Source organism: Candoia aspera, chromosome 11, assembly GCF_035149785.1.
Source record: "Candoia aspera isolate rCanAsp1 chromosome 11, rCanAsp1.hap2, whole genome shotgun sequence".
In the NCBI taxonomy this organism is placed as follows: domain Eukaryota; kingdom Metazoa; phylum Chordata; class Lepidosauria; order Squamata; family Boidae; genus Candoia; species Candoia aspera.
In genome coordinates, this window is record NC_086163.1 from 12,837,118 (window position 1) to 12,858,720 (window position 21,603).

Sequence of the window (21,603 nt, forward strand, 5' to 3'; positions counted from 1 at the left end):
GCCAATTTTATTTTTGAAAAGAACAGGATTCATAAAACTGCAACACAATGAAGGTTGAAGCGATGCTCAATAAACAGATGGCTTATGCTGCTAATGGATGTGGTAGCTTCTCATTACTGTACCTTGATTAGAATAAAGCTTCTCTTTAAATGCACAGCCTCTTTGAACAGATTGATTCTCTCCCCCACAACTTGCTTTAAGTATACTGCAGAGAACATGGGAAGAGAAATTGCTGGCAGCTGATGGGGGCACATGGAATATTGACTGTATATTATGAATGCCCCCTCAAACAGCCAGGGGAGGCAAGATTCCTATTTAGAATGGCTACCCTGGTGAGCGGTGGCTAGTGACAAAACAGGAAATAATTGCAAGACAAACTCTCAAAAGAGCAACAGGTTACAAATACCTACCATTCTTATTTTCTAAGGTTTAAAGAGTTCAGAGCTATTTTAAGGGTGTGGCAGAGATGATCTTTACCAAAATTTATATGCTGCCTACTCTTCAAATTCTGGGCAGCTTACAGCATGAGTAAAACGGTAATAGAATTGTAAAATCCATCCATAACACCAATAAATAATAAAACTATAAACTCATAGTGCTGTAAAATGCAAATACTCTTAGGGTTGTCATCTTTCAAAACATCATCAGGCACACCTTAACTTGGGAGGCAAACTATTGCAGAGGGAGAGGGCTACTACTGAAAAAGTTAATAGAGTATCCAGGTCTGAGCCCCCCAGTTTCTTTCAGGGAGGGGATCTGAAACATCCTATTCCTATTAGATCAACTCTGTTGGGATAGATCTTGAAAATGGTGGTTCCAAAAGGTAATACTGTAAGGGCCCTTAAGATTCATGCAATATACCAGTACTTCACATTCATTTTAATTAGAGAAGTATTTATCCAAAAATAGCCACTGATGCCCATCAAAAGAGTGTTCATTCCTATGGGCTGCAGAAAGGGTACTATTTTATCAGGAAAAAATACCTCTGAATATTAAACATTTGGAGCCCGTTGTAGGACACAGCTATGGACTTCATAGCTTGCCTGCGTGGATCCTAGAAGTATCCGACACCCATGATGAAGAAATGGCTACTGGACTCCAATCTGAAGCCCCGATATTAAGATTCCCAAATAACGTCTATAGTGAATTACTGTTCACGTAAATTGCTGAGGATACTTTCATTCAAATGGAACACCTTTGCATTGCAGTTTTCCATTCGGAATGTTTGCTTTAGGAATGATGCGTACCCTAGAAATAGGAGTTTTGTACATTTAGAAGCCTATGAAGCTATCACTCGTCCATCTAGGTTCAGCACATTATAGGACTGCAGCTTGCAATCTGACCATCAAGAAAGCTGCACAAGTGTCCCATTCTTGGTCTATCTTTGGGGGCTTAAAGTTGGAAATGGAATCTGGGGGACTGTAGGAACAGAGTTACCATTCCCATCTTTAAACCCTCCCTCCAAGCCCTGAAATCATGCCCTTGAAAGCTAGCAACAAAATGACATAGTTGTGTAATTTTGGATGGGATTTAAGGAATAGCTATGGAAACTTCTTGCTTCCCCAAAATCTGCCATCCTATCCTTATTTGGGGGGGGGGGAGAGAGGGAATCACATGGTTGAAGAATTTGGCTAAAGAATTCATTTGGCTAAAGAATTTCAGCCACTGGGACCCATGCCATCTGCATATTGCCCATCCCTGGTAAGCTGAACAACTCTGCCTCTCCAGGATTTCAGTGTTTTCTCAGTTGTTCTGCTTAGCTACAGTCCATTCTACGTTCTCAGCAAAAGAGAACAAAATTTACCTGCTATCAAAAAAGGCTGATCAGTCTAACCACATTTCTGTATCTAGAGTTCGAAACTTCATTTGCTTCAAACCCTTGTTCTTCAAAGTGGCCCATTTTGCAAAAAAAAAAAAAGGTGACTCGACACAGGCAAACCATCTTGGTTGGTGTTTATTGAAGCCATTAAAGACATGTCCTCATTTTTGCCAGCACTAGAAAGCAAGGTTCCACAGGACTGCACCTGGTTAAAGCCATACAACTGGACTAAGGGTTGTGCTGGATACATCTGCAGTCTCCATTGAAAAGTTAAAAACATCAATAAACTGAATACAGGAGAGTGAACTTTCATTTACAGCATGGGTATGGTTAAGTTCAGTCACTTTCAATGTAGTTAAATTAAATTAAATACATACAAGTTCTGTTCAGTTTAAACAGGTTTTAAAATGCCAATAGAAGTGCAAACTTAAAAATCAAGCAGCATAAACAGAATTTTGATGGCAGGCCAATCCTTACCGATTTATATTTGCCTTATCTTCAAGTCCAATATATTATTACTTTAGTTTAAACATGAACAGTAGATGCAATTATTATATGCAATATAAATATAGCCATGTAGTAAGTCTAACAGTCTTCCATAAAAGTGAATCCTGAAAATAAAGTTAATTGTAGTTTTAAAACATAAAGGCTGTTTTGCATTTTGGCCTTTGGTTCTAATGCTTGAGAACACCAGAAAAGACAACTGTGCAGTTCCAAAGTTTCTAGACTTTGGCAACTGACAAACACTACATCACTTACAGTTTCCTTCTTTTGAAAAACTAGGAGCATTCACTTGCAAAGTAGAAGAGTTGGGGTGGGGGCATTCAAAATTCTGTTTGAGTCCCAGTAATCTTTTGTACAACTTGAAAGTAATGGGCTATTGGCCTTTACTCATTTTTAACAGACCCAACATTCATCGTAGGCAAATAAAAAATCCTGTTGTCTATAGCTTTCATATATACTAAGTAAATGATCTCTGTGCACAATAAAAACTTTAATAAGAGCATTTGGGCTTTGAAGCCTAACTAGTGCTATAGAACATTAGGAAATAATCTATTGTGTCCCTCTCTACAAAGTTTGATTTTAAGGTTTTATTCTCCAGAACTCAAAGATATCATCAGGCTGCCATCATCATCTTGGGAGCAGCCAACCTATCAAAAAATTGGTTGCTGTTAAATTCCATCTGTTAGACCCAAGCATGAACTCAATCATCCCAATATGCTCACTGACTCTACATGTATACATGGCACCAAACCTGTAGCTACTGAATAGTATATCCTTAAAGCTGCTGCTATAAGGACAGATTGAATCATTACTACTGGGATGGCACAAGGCTACAGTAGTATAACAGTAAAATCTATGCTGGATTGTAATGGCAGCCAAAACACAAACCAAATCCCCTGATCACAACTTCTCAGTTTAAGATCCAGGTCACAATGGACATAACTGAGTTTTATAATGTACTTAAACATGTATTGTTAAAAAAATGTAACTGACATAAGTAAACATACTTTTATGTTAATGCAAGTAAATACTCTTAGTTTTTTAAGTAGTGTTAGACAGACTTACAAAAACAAAGAGAAATGGCCTCTCTCTATAACACAGGGGTTGCAATTACATCCAGTAATGTGTTAGTGGTCAATTCATTTTGTATATATAACAATATATATAGATATATAGATATATAAATATTAGGGTCGTTCTATTCAGAAACATGATTTAACGTAACACACAAACCTTTATCAATAAAAAGTAAACTCTGCATAATTCAAATGGTGGTATATCCCTCCAATGTGTTGCTTACAAACAAGTTTGGTACAAATAAGGTAGTGTTTCTCCATCAAATAGATCATACAGAAACTCAAAAGTGCCATTTCAGTTAACTGTGGGAGTCTTGCTCAAAGTGGCTATGGGAACTTATCTGAGCAGCAACAAGGGTCAACTGTAAAAATTATTTCCACACTGAAAAGACAACACTGAAGGGGTAAAACACAAATGTACAGTAATGAAGTCATACAACTCTACATTTCATCTGGGAATTCCTACAACCCATTGTTTAGTCCAATCTGAAACAAGAATTTTGGAGGCTACCAAAACTCACCATAGGGGTTTAAAGCCTTAAGGCAGAATTCAGTGTTGACCTTTGCAATTAACTCGTGGATACAAAAGAAAGATTTGCATTCTATTTCATTACAGAGAAATGATATGTCACTCATTTCTCTTAACAGGCCAGATGGTTGGTATTTTAAAAAAAAAAAAGCAAAACTTATCAAGAAAAAAAAAAGGATGCAAAATTAAACCCTGCTATCAAAGTTACTGAGTCAAAATAAAAATCAAACAGACACTGTTTGTACAATAGTGCACAAAAGGTTCAAGCACCTTCTAGAAGACACATCTCACACTGTGCCAGGCACTTGGTCTGAACAAGTCTCTCCCCATGTCGGTTACGACAAAAAGAGCGCCCACCATATTTTATGTATCTTCTTATTAGAACTGAAAAAAATGCCATAGGAAGAGTTCCCATGATGTTCATGTTTAGTGTGTTTCCCAATTGTAAAGGCATTTATTTTTTCCAACATGATTATCTGATTTACATCCAACGTGCTTTTCGCATCTATTGATCAGCTCTTGCATTTATCCTTTCAAAACACTGCATTTTGTACACTCATCATCGAACCAACATTCGGCTACGTTGCACCCTCTACAAACACAAGTACGCATTTCGTGGCCAACTCCAGTTAACTTGGAAAAAGAGGACTTCACACTTCCTCCGTGCCAGCAGCAGCCAGTGGTTTTTCAGCAGGAACTCCACCTCTTACTTCTGTGCGCTTCTCCCTATTGCTTGCAACCAAATAAGAGAACTGCCCTATTTAAACTCTAAAATGGTTATCTTAAAACAGAGGAAATTTATATGCAAAACTTCCTGAATGTGCACTTGACACTGGGACAAGCCAATGAAGGTTAAATTTCAGTTCCCCAAGAAAAAACTGATAGCATCTGCCACAGCAGGAAGCTCCTGGTGTTATCAGGTCAATGTACATCACTATTTGGTCATTTACATATGGAGGTTCAAGGATTCTCAAGCTTCGTTCTCTGTCAGAGAGGAGTTGGCCGTTACCATCGAGTCTGGCTTGCGAGTCATCCTGTCCAGCTCTTCTTGAACATTTGTCAAAACAGTTTTTTGCCCTATCAAAAAGGAAGACAGAGTACATTTATGCCAAACATCAGCTCTAGACATTCCTTCTGTCCTGCTTTTGAAGTCCCACAATTTGTTGAAAGTTCAACTATCGTCCAGAACCTCACAACCACAGAGGGGCTTCTCTTTCCCTTGCATGTTAGGTCTTTTTGAATTTCTAAGTTTATTGGTCAGGATTTTCTCTGTTTGAATCACTGCTAGATTCTTTCAGAGCCGTTCTAACCTGGAAAGCAGATAAACATCCAGAACACAAGTACAGGTAACTCTCGACTTATGGCCATTCTTTTAGCGACCATCCAAAGTTATGACGGCACTGAAAACAAGTGACTTGTGACTGGTCCTCACACTTACAACCATTGCAGCATCCCACATGATCAAAATTCAGGCACTTGGCAACTGACTTGTATTTACAGTGGTTGCAGCACCCTTGGATCATGTGATCGCCATTTGCGACCTTCTCAGCCAGCCTCCGATAAGCAAAATCAATGGGGGTAGCCAGATTTGCTTAACGACCACATGATTCTCTTACCAGCTGCAGTGATTCACTTAATGACCGCAGCAAAAAGGTCATTAAAATTGGGCATGGTCACGTGATGCAACTGCATTGCTTAGCAATCGAAGTTCCAGTCCCAACTGTGGTCATAAATTGAGGATTACCTGTACTACCTGTATTAATTAAAACCCTTGCTCAAACTGCAATGGCCTGGCTAAAGAGGAAGGTCTTGACTCCTTTCCTAAAAGTGGACAGTATGGAGGTAACACAGCCCCAAAGGAATATGTTCCATAGCAACATAAGGAAAGACCTCCTCTCCTTTTTTTTCTCAAGTAATTTTATTAAAGATTATAATTACAATAGTAAAAACTAATACAAACTAATAGATAGAAAAAATAGAATAAAAAGTGCAAAAAGGAAAAAGACATAAAGAATAGAAATAAAAAAGAAAAGCAAGAATATAGTAAAGAAAAAGAAAAGGAATATATAAAGAGAAGAATCCTGTGCCAAATAAATGCACCTCAGAAAGGGAGTTCATCTTTAAAAGGCCTCTACGTTTGTATCAAGAGAGGTGGTCTCTTGTCTCTTAAGAGAGTCAGAGCCTAAGTTATGTAGAGCTTTCAAGGTGAACCCAACACTTAAACTGGGCCAGAGAAACAGCTGGCAACCACCACAGACCTTTTAACATGGTCATAACATGCTCCTGGAATTGGGTACCAGTTAGCAATCTAGTTGCCGCATTTTACATTAACTGAAGATTCCAAACACTCAGGAATAATGTTCCTTTTCAAGATGGGCTACTCTTGGTCAAACTTTGCTCTGGTTTCAATACAACAAAGGGCAGGCAAGTTGTGGAAGTCCAGATGTTACTGAACTACATCTCACAGCATCTATAGGAAATTACACCCAATGATGCTAGGCTGTACTCCAGTCTGGAGCATTGCAAGTTGTCTACATCTGCAGTATAATCTCAGCAGAATGGGCTGAGATTACCCCCGTCTTCAAGCAAAAAATGGATGAATCTGAACAAAACAAAGGGATCAAGTGTGCATGGTGCCATCTGTCCTCAACTCACAAAGCTGGGAATTTTTCTTCAACCATGTTTAAGCTTCATAAAAAAGTGTTCAACATTACATTCAAAGCAAGATAGCACTGTTGGTGGTGGGTTCTTTGGGGGAGGGTTGCTGGTTTAAGATATGCATTCTGGTGTTTTTTAACACAAGCCAAGCCAATTCAAACCATGGATCACAAAGCATTACATGAAAATCGACCCAGTTAAATTAGGAAAAACGGCTTCTTTTGGACAGTACCTGATTTTTTGGCTGTGCTCTGCACTCCTCCCGCACCAGGACTCCCAGGAGAACCCGTCTTTTTACTCAAGAGACTATTGAAGAAACTGGCTAGCACACCTTCACTTGCAGCATTATCTAAGTAGAAAGAGGCAAACATTGACAATGTGTAAAGGTAGGATACTGGCCCTTAAAGAAAATGGTTTTCAAAAGAGAAACTAAAAAATAAAGATGAGAAAACCAAGATACGGATATCTTTCTGATGTCAAAGAAATTAATATGGAAAATAATGTGTACGTATGTGTATGTAAGCAACATTTGTATATTACCAACTACATACGGACTTTGAGCAGTTTACATAAATTCAACAGACAATGATCTTCTTCTTGTTCTCCTTCTTCCCAGTTTCCCCATTTGGTTGCAGGGTCCTTTTCTTTTTGCACTGGGCTCACCAAGGTCTTGCAGAAAAGCCATCAGTGTGCATGGGGGGGGTATTTTTCAGTCAACGCCACAAGGACTGATGCTGATTTGGGCTAAGAAGGAAGTAACTGGCCCAAGGTCACCCAGCTGGCTTCCAGGCCTGAGGGAGGTCTAGAACCTGGGTCTCCTATCTCCTAGTCCAGCATCTTAACCACTAGACCAGACTGGCTTTCAAATTCAGCAGACAATAAAACCATGACATCTTCATTGAAACATACTATTTTACTATAGTTTAAGTAGTAAGTACATAAGCGTGTAAGTAAAGTTAGGTATTTTGGGGGGTGGGGGGTAGTCTGTTGTCTTTTCTAGCTATAGATCCACTACTTTTCCAAAAACCTCTTAGCTTTTTAAAAATGTTTTTATTTTCTTGCTTGGGCATGGATTTATTATGAATATAGACCTCCAATTATTAAGTCCCATATCCAATAAAGTATAGAAAAGGGTGCAGGGTTTGGTGTGTTTTTTTATGCTATAATTTAAAAAACCCTAATTCTTTATAATTACTGTCCTAACAACCAGGAAACACACTGAGACAAGGAACTGGTCTCTAATATTTATTGCTAGTACTTAACAGGAATCCTAACAAACTGAAGAAGCGTGGGAAAACCCAGACATATAACCCCCAAGGGTTAAGGCGGTCCCGATCTGTGTCTCTTTGAATGGCTGAACAATTCATCAGTGCTACGCATGCGCTTGACAGTCTGGATGGGAGCCCCCTGCTTGCCATCCTTACTCATGACAATTACATTTAATAGATTCCGCAACTATTTTTTACAATGGCAAGTTTTATTAATTGTGCCTGTTAATTCTCAGTGCTGCAGTTCACCAACAGCTTTTCAAATATCCTGCTCCTGCATTTATACCAGCCTTTGAACTGACAGACTATAAAAATGCTAGGCCCAGGGAAAGTTCAAAACAAAAGAAAACGAAGTTTCTAAGGTGAATACGTACTTTTAATAGCGGGATCTGGTTTCTTGACGGATGCTATCGGAGAGGCACTGGGGACAGCAGCAGGGCCTGTCCTGCCTTGCGGTCGGGGGGAGCCAGAAGGCCCACGAGCAGGAGATTCCTGAGCAGTAACAGAAGGCAACAAGATGTGGTTTATTTAAGTCACCTTTTTTATACCATCTCCTCCAGTTACGATTTTTGAAAGCTGTGCACAGCAACAAATTGAAGCAAATAATAGAATACAAACTTCACTGGTGCAATCATCTGCTCATACAAGGGAGCCCATCTGCCAAACAACTTCATATTCCCAAGACACTCACTCGTGGATTACTCTTTGTAATATTCTTCTCTCTTATTTGATTATACTGCATTATCTTGGAATGTAACAAATGTCAACTATGTACTTACAGAAGCTCTGGTAGGGGTTGCAGGCTGCTTAGCAAGGAACGACTGAAAGAAAAGTAACAGTCTTGTCAACTGATTATCCAAAGCGCTGCAATACACCATTACATTTTAGAAAGATTGTTTTTTTCCTAATGAGAGTTTGTATTGTTAAAGAGGAAAGGCGACACAACTGTAATTCATGGAGGCACAATGCACAGCCCTCCAGATGTTTCTGTACACAACTCCAGTCAGCATGGTCAACTGTGAAGGAAACTGGTAGGTGCAGTTCAGCAACATCTGGGTGACTGAATATTGTGCACCTATGCTATATATATCTGATGAGAATGAATCACAGTCACTAGTTTCAAACGAAAAAGCCTACAAATGAGCAGTATTTCTACATTAAAACTCAAAGCTAGCCTAAGGAAACAGCTCCCCTACGAACTAGAGAAGCCCAGTGTGATAGGACATGGGATCTTTTTCATTACATCAGAGCACTGCAACTGTTTGAGAGAGAGCCAAGATGCAAAGTAGAGAAAGCTGTATTTTGGCTCTGTGTAAGTTCAGGGAACAATTTTCCCCCCTGGGAGCTTTGCACCCTGATCCTCCTGGCAAGGGCTCTGTTTATAGGGGATTAATTGGACACTTAATACCGCAAAAAAGGATGAGGATTCAGGTCTGTAGTGGGTAGAATGATAATGCAAAGTAGGTGAAGCCATGTTGGTATGTGGAGAAGACTAAGATGTTGCTCTTTTTAATTTGGGAAGGGAGGTTATTTTAAGGTGCGTATTTCAATTTTATGAGCTTTACCTGCCAGGAAGCTATGCTAACAGTTTTCTGCAACTGTGATCAGAAGGGGCTGCAGGGGCTACAAAAAAGGGGGAGGATTAGGGGGCTGCATTGAGACCTAAAGCCTCATGTTACCCACACCTGTTTTAAAATATCCGAAGCACCAGAGACAAGCAAAAGCAGAACATTTTTGTCACTTACCTGCTGCTTCATCAAAAAGACCTGTTCATCTTCTGCTGCAAGTTCTTTATCATGAACTAACTGACAAGGGGAATGAAAAGAAAACAAGGTTTTCTCACAAACAGATGTTCAGATCTCTGGAATTATCTCCATTAAGAGCAGTCACATGGGGTGGGGGAATTACTATACTCCTTGGCATCTGGTGCAATAAATGTAAGCAGCATGTGTGTGTGGATGCGCACACCTGTTTGGATCTTAGAAAAAATACACAAGGAAAGGAGCAATACACAAGGATGTTCCTCCAACCAACACAAATTTAGCCCTGCAGCCAGCCAAACTGTGATGTAAAGTATGGAAACTGCAGAACTTGGGGAGTCACATGGAAAATTCTGGCCACGATAAGACCTTCCCTTCCACTTCCTTTCTTACCATGGTGTTTTGGAGAAATGGGGTAATGGAGGATTTCAATTTCAGCGGGATTTCATGGAGAAATCCTTGTGAATAGTAACTCTCGCCCGGGATCAACACAGATAAGGCGGCTTGGAGATGGTCTATGGACATTTCAGCGAGACTCTGCATCTCCTCATTTTCTGTGCAAGAAAAGGGGTGGCACGTTGCTCTATTCTAGGAAAGCCCTTTTCTCTCTCCACATACAAAAGAAGCTGAGGGGCTTCTCCTACTGCACAGAGCGATTGTCTTTCTTCCACTCAGATACAACTAAGGAGCAATCACTTCCTTGAGCAGATCCCTGTAAGAACTAACGCCCACCTTTGGATGAGCATCAGCATTTGTAAACCATACAAACACAAGCAGCAACAGCCTGCACACATTAGATGCTGATCGGCTACAAAGATGCTGCCAGGCCAATAAACTTATGCAGTTTAGAAGGAAACATCTAGATTCCTCCTGCAAAATTCCATGCTTGAGGCAGGAGAAACATACATTAAAGACCTTCTCAGAACCACTCTATGACTCAGAACACTCTTCCACTCATGATTAATTGGATCCAAGCCATTTTATTCTGGCCTTTTCCATACCAAAATACAACACATTGCCTGGGGTGAAAAGTAGCATTCTATTTTTTATAAGTTATTTGTTAGTTCAACTGAGTCCCTATAAGCATTTCTCAAAGTATTTCATAACTGAACAGTTACCAAATTAACTACTCCAAATTACTGATGCCAAACCAAAGATTCAACATCCTTACTGTGGTTTAAAATATGGAGCTCACCTTTCTTACAGGTGGTTTTATGATGAAGTCTTCATACGCATCTTCTGGTTTCACTGTTGTGAAATTCTCATGCAGAATTGAAATTTTCTTTTCATTGTCCCAACCAGCAGGTCTAGAGGAAGAAATACCACTCATGCAAGCACATCCTTTTTCAGAAATGCATTTTGAAAATGAATGTGTGGCTTGCTTGCCTTTCATTCCCCTTGAAGAGAGGCAATTATATTGTAGATTAACCTGGGATAGACAATTTATTTGGTGGATAGGGAGAAGAGGGCTGCAGTGAATGAATTTACTATATAAATTAAACAGATGGACTGAACCAAGAGGTTCTGGGAATTGGGAAAAGTTTTATTTTATGATTAAATGAATGAAACTGATTTCAGTGCTTATCACCCTAATGGGAAATCACACCACCCTCCTTTGAAATCCAATAGGATTGTCAAAGGAGATTCTGGAAATTGGCAAGAAAAGGGAATTCAGAGACTGGGTGTACTCCTCAAAAGAGTAAAAGGCATGAAGATGAAATGCTAACCAGAAAAGCCCAATCCCAGGAAATTACACAAGTCTACACAGAGCAGGAAACTACATATCTGTCCCAAAGTGGTGCTCTTCAATTATTATAGGACTACAGCATCTAGAATTCCCATCCAGACAGTATTACTCAAGAATGATTTACATTAGGGTTGTGACAGACACTTTGCATCTTTTATGTTTCATCTACCCCCAGCCAGGAAAATGTGTTCCAGTTAAACTAGCCTTTTGGTGCTTCTTATTTTGCCTTTCAACTTACATAAAAACTGCATCCTTTTCTACCACTAAGGCAGGGGTGGTAAAGTGAAAGCCATATTTTTTATGTACAATGTACTTATATAACAAGTCAAGGTTCTTCTCCTCCTTAACAGATGTATAGATCAAGGCTGCTCCATCTATTCATTTCATTTAAGGAAAATTCCGAGCATAGTACTGAATTTCAAGCACTAAACATACATGTAAGTTTCTCAAAATTAACTGTTTCTGAATGATTTTAGTTTCTAAGTTTACATCCTGCCTTTGTCTCAGAAATTCAAGACAGTATACGTACTGTTCCTTCCTCCTTCAGCAACAGTTGATCATGGTCACCTTGGTCAACGACCATGTGATCATGGTCACATATTTATTTACCTTATATTGATGACAGAATGGGCCCAAATGTTAATGGTTTGAAACAGCCCATCAATTTAATTGTAAGCCATAACAATACAGAAATGAACATAATGTTAAAAGTTTCAAAAGTCAAAAATTATTACAACAAGGCTAAAAACACAGGAAGTCTAAAGAAATGCAACAATCCCTAAAGGAGCCATATTGTTTCGTAGCAAAATTAGTTTATTAGTTTAAACATAATTCACCAGTTAACTAATTGTACTTGCAGTGTAATTCTATAAATGTGGACACCAGGAAAGCTCCATTTAAGAGCCGGCAGCAGCATGTTATCCTGGCATGTAGAATCAATGAAAGCAGCAGGATTTCTCTCGGAGTCAGCATTGATGGGATTGTCCTGTTGACTGCAAGATACAGAAAATCTGAAACTTGTGCTAATTTACCAGCCATTACTGGAAATGCAAAATCTCACCATAATCAAGAGAATGGAAAATGCTGACCTTTGTGGTTTGAAGTTGAAATATGTGCTACAATAAATGAAACACAGTGGAGGTGACTGTTTCTCAATAGTGGGAACAAAACACACTTAAAGAACAGAATTAGATTAACGTAAAACACAGTTTGAATTTCTAAAGTACTACTTTAATGTACCACTTTGGCTTAAGAAAAAGGATACACTGCAGGCAGAATCTACGGATATGCGACTGGATGAAATCGAAGTGTTCTTCCCTGTAGTCATGCTCTTTTTCTAACACACTCATTGCATCACACTGGGAAAAAAATTCAAAAAATCTCAGCAGTTCTGAAAGTCTGCTATAATAATAAAGTCTTAATAATCTCTTCTCACTCCATGGGTACACATGCTGTGTGTAGGACTGATATTAATTAGGGATCAAGACTAGAGAAGTGGAATGGGTAAAGAATATTACATATTATAGTAATTATGGTATTATTTTATTGCTTGAGCCAGTTGCAATGGAATTTCATTTTAATGTACACTTTGATGTATAGTGAAATGACAATAAAAGTTTATTCTATTCTATTCTATTCAGCAAAATGAGTGCAGAACACACAGACCTTTGGGTAAATCAATATTCAGAGCAAATTTTGAAGCTATTAAGGGAAAAGCTTCAATTGTATTTATTCATTTTGTCAATTCCTATAGCTGCCTGATCAACATACAACTCAGGGCAGTGTACACAAATAAAAACACACAATAACTCTCCCAAATAATTTTTTTTTAAAAGTGTTGCACCCAAGGTAGCTTCATCCAAACAAAACCAATTCAGAAAAAATCCAGATGGGCACAAAATTTCCCAAAATTTCTGAAAGCAGCGAGGGCTGGGGCATCCAAATCTGAGGAGGAACGCTGTGGTGGAGAAGGCAAGTCTCCTGGGTCCCACCAGATTACACTGCTTAAGCAACAGGACCTGGAGCATGCCCACCCTGTCGGATGTTATCACAAAAAGTTGGGGAAATCTTCCTTTTAAAATGCAGAAGCACCCGAAGTTCATAAGTATCATATGCCCCAATACAAATTTAGGTCTGCAGCAAAGACACAAAGTTATATAAATATGCATCTTCTTAGATCAGATTGCTATTTGTCACACTTCAACTATAGGCGTATAAATTTAGAACAGAGATCTCCTGTGACTTTGAATATTTGGCAGATTAATCTAAAATTAGAATATACAAAAGGGAAGCCTGAAGAAAAAGAAAACAGGCTGAACTAATGTTCTTCCTGGACTGTAGAATGGGAAACATGACACTGTTATGGGAATCAAAAAGAACATGCAGAAGTGTTCAAAGTATTGTTACCAATAGGTACAGTGTTAAAAAAAAATTGATACACCCCACAGCTTGAGGGTGGGGTGGGGTGGGAAGGGAACTAAAACCATCTTCCCCACAATTGAGATTTCATTCTTTGAAGTAACATTCCATTGTGTAAAGTGGGAATTCAAGCTTACCTTTGTGCAAACTACCACCACAGGGATCCCAAGATTGTGAGTCAGCACATTCTCCCCAAGGGGTAAAGCAACATTCTCTTCATCTTGCCCAGATGGACCTCTTCTTTGTGGGGATCCCTGATAACCTTCTTCAGGTTCTACATATTCCTGAAATACCTTTACAACTACAGCAAAACATATACATATGTATTTTTTAAAAATGTCTTTTATGTTAAAAACCAGGCACTGTTTCAAATGTTATTTTTAAAAAGCAAGCATTTTTTGAAATTACACAAAGAGCAAGAATCAGGACAAAGCACCTACTGTATAAAAGCCACTTGTAAATAAGTTTAAAGACACCATCGAAAATTTTCTCAGAATACATTTTTTTAAAAAATAAGTTTTCCAGTTATGCCACTTCATCTTCCAGGTCCTCGAGAACACTTCACCCCATAATTTAAAAACAGTTTTAAAAAATTGTTTTTCAAAAAACGTTTGTATACCTCATTCTGAAACAATGTTTCATTATTTTAGGGCTTTGTCAATAACTACTACACATAGCTAAAGAAAGAAAGCTGTATCTCTCCCAGGGTTTCTGGAAGAGGAGACCCTGGAAGATTTCTGGAAAAAATTCAAAGGACCTGAAGAGCAGAAAACAAGGCTTCTCTTTAATAGGTTTTCAGAAACTTTACTCCTAGGTTTTATACTTAATATCCCAACAGCTGCAGGTATTTTTCAAGTTGGTAGATACTACACTTCCAAAAATACCTCCCTTCCTCTTTAATGAGATCTTCTACCGAAGTGTAAGAATATCTTGCCTTACTGGGGGGGGGGGGGGAAATGCCCAAAACATTGAGTGCAACATCAAATGGTGCTGAAAATTTATCATAACTCCATCAGCACAAACGGAGTACCTTAGTCACTGAAATCCATTTCTATGGAGTTTTAGTTCAATTTATCCTTGAAGGCTGCTGGAAGCCAAGTCAAATTTTTCTTTGACGGCAGCCAAAGAAAGTCAAATAGCTCTAGCATACCAAATGGTTTCATCTCTAAACTGCTAACACTGAAAGAACAGGTATTTAAAAAAATAGGCACCTGTTCACAACTGCATTTATTTATTTAGTGCACCACCTGACACCCAGCAACTCTGGGCGGTTAGGGTTAAAAACCCAAAGCTTTCACTCATGGGAAGTCTTGCTCCAGCTGTTCTACGTGGCTGCTTCCTTAGCTAACATAACAAATCCTTCTACGGGGAAAAAGCACAGCACTGCTCCTCTTCTTGCATTTTTCAACAGCTTACTTTGGAAACGTCCATTTCAGCCCAGGCACAGATACTCAACAATGACTACAACATCCAGGGAAGACACAGAAATGACTAGGCATTTTGCAAAATTCCAGAAGCAGACGCTTTTTCACTAACAGACATGGTCATTTAAGTCTCCATACAAATATGGAATGATACAATCCACAGCACATACTTTCTTGGCAGAAGAAAGGGATTCTTTTATCCACTGTATTTTAAATTATTTATGGGTTTAATGGAACTCACATGATATAGCTTCAGAAGCCTTAGGGATTTTTTCCATCAGTGGCTTAACGTGAGCTAAGCGTCACATTGAGGCCAGAGGTATTTGTGTCAAGTAGTGGAAGATGCTTGCCGGAGTACATTTCTTGAAAAGAACAATGGTGCCCAAATGTTTGGAATAGAAATTTTGATAACTCACACTGTCATTCTAACAAGACATGGTATTTTAGAAAATGCTTTTATAATGATGACTGAATTTCCATCACCTTTAGTTTCTCTCTGGCTGACAGACCACCAGAAGTCCATAGCCCAATTGCTTTTCTATAAATCAACCATTATTATGATCATCATCATATTACATACACACTTGTCATAAACTGGTTATTTAAAAATGCTGCTGCTATTTGATTTTGGACACTGGCTTTCTACCAAGTCCATGCCACAAACAAGGTTTCCTTCACTGCAGTCCTTAAGGTACAGTGCAAGCACCATTCAATTCAATGCACATTGCAAGCGGAGTGCTCTGAGGACTGAGAATTCATAATTATGTCTTTGAAATAATTCTCAGAAATACAATAGAAGTTATATCAATCAGTAAGTTGGAACTCAATGTATTCTACTGTTGAAATTCTTTCATCTTCAACAGCAATTTTAGAAAAACCTGTAAATAAATCAACCAAGTGACTTCACAAGTTGTATTTTTAACAACCATTTCATTCTGTGTGAATTGCAGTACAGATAGTCTTTGCTTAACAACCACAATTGGGACCCCACAATTCCATCACTAAGCAATGTGGTCGTTAAGCAAAACGTCACGTGACCATGACTTGCGATTTTACTACTTTCTGGAGGAGAAGGAGCATCATGGGTACTCAGCAAAACGACCAGAGAATAAGCTCGCCTGAAGAGTGCCCACTTTACTAATACAGAGACCCAACAACCTGAAAATACTTTAATTGGGTTTTGCACAAGAGCTGCCAAGAATCCATATTGGAACAAATAAATGTCTGCCGGAGCAGATTTTGCACAAATTAAAGCACAAAGCCCAGCAAGGCCAACAGGGAAGGGAAAATGAGGATTAAGGCTAAATTTAGTATTAGGCAAACATCAACTCACACTTGACTATCAGCAGCGGAAGATGACTACCTGGAAAATCAGGGTAAAAACACAGAGTCTTGGTACCAGCTTTGTATGACTTCCCTCTGTCACAACTGAGAAAAACAGTTTCTCTTCAATCCCAACAAAAGCAGCTCTTCGGAGTATCATTCCGTGATACTACTTTTCTCAAACATTTCTAAAAGGAAAGTGGCAACTTGAAAGCTTGTGGTAACTTAAGATATTTAGTTCTGCATAATGTTTTTCTTACAAGTCACACAACTCCTGAGACTCAATCTTGCTTAGAACAAATCCACTTCATCAACACGGCAACTTTGTAATGACTAACTGAAGAGCCATCACTGTCAAATGTTCTACTCTGCGCACAGTCAAATCTGGATCTAACCCATTATGCCTCAATCCTAGAGTAAACCTCAGCAACGTTAATTTAAACACTCACATAAACTACCCTACCTGTATCAGCTCAACCCTTATCTAACTGTACTGTAAAAGGAATAGTAATGTTATTTATTTACAACCTTAGTTTCCCCAGATGACAAATTCTTCATTAGATGAACAAGTAAAGAGTACATGCCCTGTCACAAAATCCACATAATTAGCAATACTGTTTAAAACAAAGAGACTCAACCACAAGGTGCAGGCAGATAGGCAGGGTGGACAGTGCTTAGTTGGTGGACCTGTGGCCTTACTCAATATAGTTATGAGCACTCTTCTGGGTAAAGTGCACAGACATTAAAGAAATGTCAGCCTCATGTAACTTACATTGTTGCTCCATGTCTCTCATTTCTTCCGGGGGGATTTTCAGTTTATCAATATGTTCACGCAAGACACTTGCCCATTTTTGTAAGGATTCCAGAATAGTCCATGGCCTAGACATATCTGCCACAAAGATTACGAGGGTGTCTTGCAATGATTCTGCTGAGACGGCAAACTTCAAGAGACCTTTGTGATACAAATCACCATCAAGAATCCAAACATTACAGCGGGTCTGATCTGCAAAGAGGACAATTCCTTTTTAGTAAGAAATCCTTCTCACCGTTAAAGGATATAGCACTATACAGCACTACAGTTGGCACTTACTCCTTACACATACAGCACTACATATAATACAACGGAGAGTACAAGCAAGAATTCAGTATCAGAGAGGTAGAGAAAGAGGAGAGACGCAGATGCCGAGCAAGCAAGAGAATGTGCGTTACTGCAGACATTCTTCCATTGAAATACTAGGGTAGCCTTTCCAAATTGGTAAGGATAGATAAATCTGCTGGTTTCATTGTTTCATTTTTCTTACTTCAGGTTTATTGCTACAATTTGCATTACTCTGAATACATTCTCAACACCACACTAATGTTCAGAAGTTCTATGAGCATTTCTCCAATACTGGTATTTTTCCTAATTCATGGATTTTTGCAAGAAATGTTCCCTAAACGTTGTGCCTTTATATGTTATTTTGAATAACATATGCACTTGGAGGCAGACATCTTCCTTATGTACATTTTTACATACTTCGTGATTAGAGAATTGCATCACAAAATTCAGAAAACCACAACTATTTATGCATAATTCTGTTTTAATTTATAAATTAGGTCAGCTTCTGTGAAGATTTCTCCACAAGTCACTCCATTATGGTCACAGAAGAAAAGGATGATCTGGAGTGTATCAGATTTGGAAATATTGCAGTACAGAGCTTCTTTCAAAGGTGAGTTCTGAGGACAAGTTTAGAAAAAACAGGGCAGCTGAAGCATTCTGACAGGCAATTCTAAATATTGGGGGCAAAAAGGATAAAAGGGTCAAGTAAATCTGAAAACAGTGAAGCTGGATGAGTAAATGTCACAGACAGGGATGTTTCAGGTTGTGAGAAGGGAGGAACAAGGAGATCAGGAGAATGGCTGTGGAGGATTCTGAAGAACGTATACAGGACAGAGGAATGGATGGAGACCAGAATGGGGACTTAAATGAAAAGTGGAGATGGTAAGTTCCACAACAAAACACTAATAGAGGTGATGGCGATGACAATGATATCATGATGAGATAATAAAGGTAGAATGTACTGAGTGTGGTAACAGATAATTAAGGACCATATTTTGTGATGGGAATAGCATGTCTTGCTAATTGCCTGAATGTGGGGGCCAAAGGAAAAAGAGAGTGAACAGAAACAAAGAAACTTTGATATAATTAAAATTCTGACTTAAATAATTACATTCCACAACCCAACAGTGTCTGTGAGGTGAGCTGGCCTTGAACTTTACACAAAAGAAATGCGGGTAAAACAAAGACTTTACCATCTCTGTCTTCATCATGGACATTTAAGTACAGGTATTCCAACCCTCTTCCTTTCTTGCCATGCTCTGCTCCTTGGATTTTGGTCAGCAGGGTTGTTTTGCCCGAACCATCATCACCTGCCAGTATATGCAGGGAAGAGAAAAGACAGGAAGAAGCTAATCTTTAACAGAAAAAAAAAAGTTGTGCCTTTGAATTGACAAGTTGTATGTACCTTTAGAGGAGCTGAAGAAACACATCATTTCACAGAACAGCTAAGTAAAGCAAGACCCCCTTATGATGCCAGTCTGATGTATACTTCTTCTCCCACTTTCTAAGTCAAATATCAATTACCTTTCATTTTCCTCTTCAAAAAGGGAACATTGTTTCTCTAAAATAAAAACTGTCTGAAAAAATTTCATTAAGCCTGTAACAGGCACCAAAGGCCTTACATCACAAAATATACAATACCAACTGAAGCCTGCCTGGCATATATTCAGTCTCTCAAGAGGCTTTCAACAAAATTAAATGGCTTTTTTTCTTTCATCAGTTAACCTTACTGGAGAACTAAAAGCCTACCCAGCTATTCACTGATACTTACCAAAGACAAGAATATTTTTGCCTGATGGTAACTTAGACCTGGACCGGGTGGAGACTTCACTCAATATTGAGAACCTGCATTGAAGTGACATCCTTTTTAGTCAAGAATGAAAGATGACACAAATCAAGGGAACGGGATCAATGACAATGACAGAGAAACAGAAGTGAAGATTCCCATCCTTTAAAAAACTGAATAAAGAAACTTTTTTATTTATTTCTTTTTTTTTCTTTTTGCTTTCTATGGCTTTCATGTGTCCAAATGCCATCTCCATACATGAAAGAAATGCTTAAACCCTTGGCTCAGTAAGAATCTCTTATATTTTACGCCGTATGCTCAAACATGTTAGGCCTTATAATACCAGACTATTAAACCATAAAACTTTTTAGACATATTGAGGGAAAGCCTACCTTCTATGAACTAGTGTTGGAACAGTACTAGGATTTTGACAATGAACCAGTAGTGTAATGTTATGTTTTCTGAGATCAACCGTTATAAATATGTCCCAACATGAGATGGGTGGCTAAATAAATTTAATAAATAAACAAATCAGAACCTAAAGGTTAGTTATTGCATATATTATGGAAGGTTGTTTCCCACCAGACTTGGGTACCAGAAAGTCATTTCAAAGGCATGACCCTGCTTTTTGCAGGAAATCACCTATTCTGTGATAAAGAATCTGACTCTGCAGTGTTTCAATTCTTAAGAGAAATTACTGTGATTGTAGTAAACAAAAAATGGTATTTATTACTCCCCGACATGTGTTTTGCGTAGTTAACTGTCTAGAAACACACTAAATATAGTACATAGACAAACAGGGCTTATTCTCACTGACTGACCTATCTTAGAGTATTCTTTCACAACAGATTAGTTGTGAGTCACAAAACAAAACAAAGTTAGAGTTAAGAGCTGCTCCTTCTAAATAAAATATATTTAGAAGGATTCAGAATACATGCATCTCATTAAGCTATTTTATAGCCATAGTTAGCACATATTCAATTTTCTTCCCTTCCATCACCAATCATTATAAAGGGCACTATCCATGAAAATAAAGGGACTATCCGCAGATAAAATAAGAAAATGCCGTAACTGATTTACCAAAACCAATATGGAAAGCAACGTCAGCCAAGCATCCTGCAATAACACTAGATAGGGGACACTTATTATTTTGAAGAGAAGTCCAAGCAGAAAAAGTGCTACAGTTATAAAAACAGAGCGGCAGTTACCGAGTGAAAAGGTCAGACGCAACTGCCACGCCAAAGCTCCAGCAGTCAGCCTACTTCGCATAGGATTAAGGCTCCGGTTATTTAGGATGAGATCTCTGGGGCATCCACCCCGACAGCACCGGCTCTCAACCCCTACCCAGAGACCCGAGCCTGCCGTTTTAGCATATCATAGTAGTTAGAAACAGCGGCCGCCAGGCAGCCCAGACTCAAGCTGCCAGCAACTCACTGGGCTGCAGAGAAAGAGCGCCCTTCACCCTGGGCCGGCCCTGCATCCCCAAGCGGAGGGAAGGTGCAGCGCCAGAAGCCCCGGCTCGGGCAGAGGATTCCCCGAGGCGCAAACCACCTGCCCCAACCCAGGGTCCTCCACGCGGGGTGGCCAGCAGCGGGGGACGGGTGGGGTTGTCACGTCCATCTGGCGGGCACCGGGCCGGGGGAGGCTGCCGCGCACCACCGCCTGTGCAGGGAGGGCAGGGCTGGCTAGCCGGGAGCAGCCCTCCCGCCCTCCTGGCAGGGCAGCTTCGCCGTGGCTCAGCGGCACGAGGCGCCCCTCCCAAGGGCGGAGGACGCCGACCCACCTCGCCCCAGGGAAGAGTGCCCGGGAAAATCGGGGGCGACGGGGTGCAAGGGCAAAGAGACCGCCCGGGACGCCCTACGCTAAAGCCGAGCCTCCGCGGCGAGGCAGAATCCCCCGAGAGGGAAAAGATGCAACTCCGTCCCCGCACCAAGCCTCCCGAAGTCCACCCTGCGCAGTCCGAAGCCTCCGCCCGGCCCGGCCCGGCCCCTCACCAGAGGCTCTGGCCTTCCTCCTCTTCGCTAGGGAGGTCTGCAGACAAGGGCCCGTCCGGCTCCAGCAGCTTCTTCTCTGCCAACACCGGGGCCATCTTGCCAACGGCAGCCGCCACAAAGAGTGACCTCATCCGCCCAGGCTCCGCCGAGAGGACCCCGACTTTCCCACACGCTCTGTTAAGGACCCCGCCTGTCCCA

General features: G+C 39.9%; 1 protein-coding gene across 1 annotated transcript; it reads right to left on the reverse strand.

Annotated features, from left to right (window-relative positions):
• Positions 1-1,938: 1,938 nt before the first annotated feature.
• On the reverse strand, positions 1,939-21,546 carry DYNC1LI2 (dynein cytoplasmic 1 light intermediate chain 2). Its single transcript, XM_063313042.1, has 13 exons — positions 21,406-21,546; positions 19,397-19,470; positions 18,819-18,935; positions 17,299-17,529; positions 13,917-14,080; positions 12,626-12,719; positions 11,600-11,735; positions 10,810-10,921; positions 9,600-9,659; positions 8,634-8,675; positions 8,229-8,346; positions 6,819-6,935; positions 1,939-5,005 (listed from the first exon to the last, which is right to left on the reverse strand). The coding sequence occupies exons 1-13, from the start codon at positions 21,534-21,536 to the stop codon at positions 4,899-4,901; spliced, it is 1,503 nt and encodes a 500-aa protein (XP_063169112.1). The 5' UTR covers positions 21,537-21,546; the 3' UTR covers positions 1,939-4,898.
• Between the last annotated feature and the right edge of the window lie 57 nt (positions 21,547-21,603).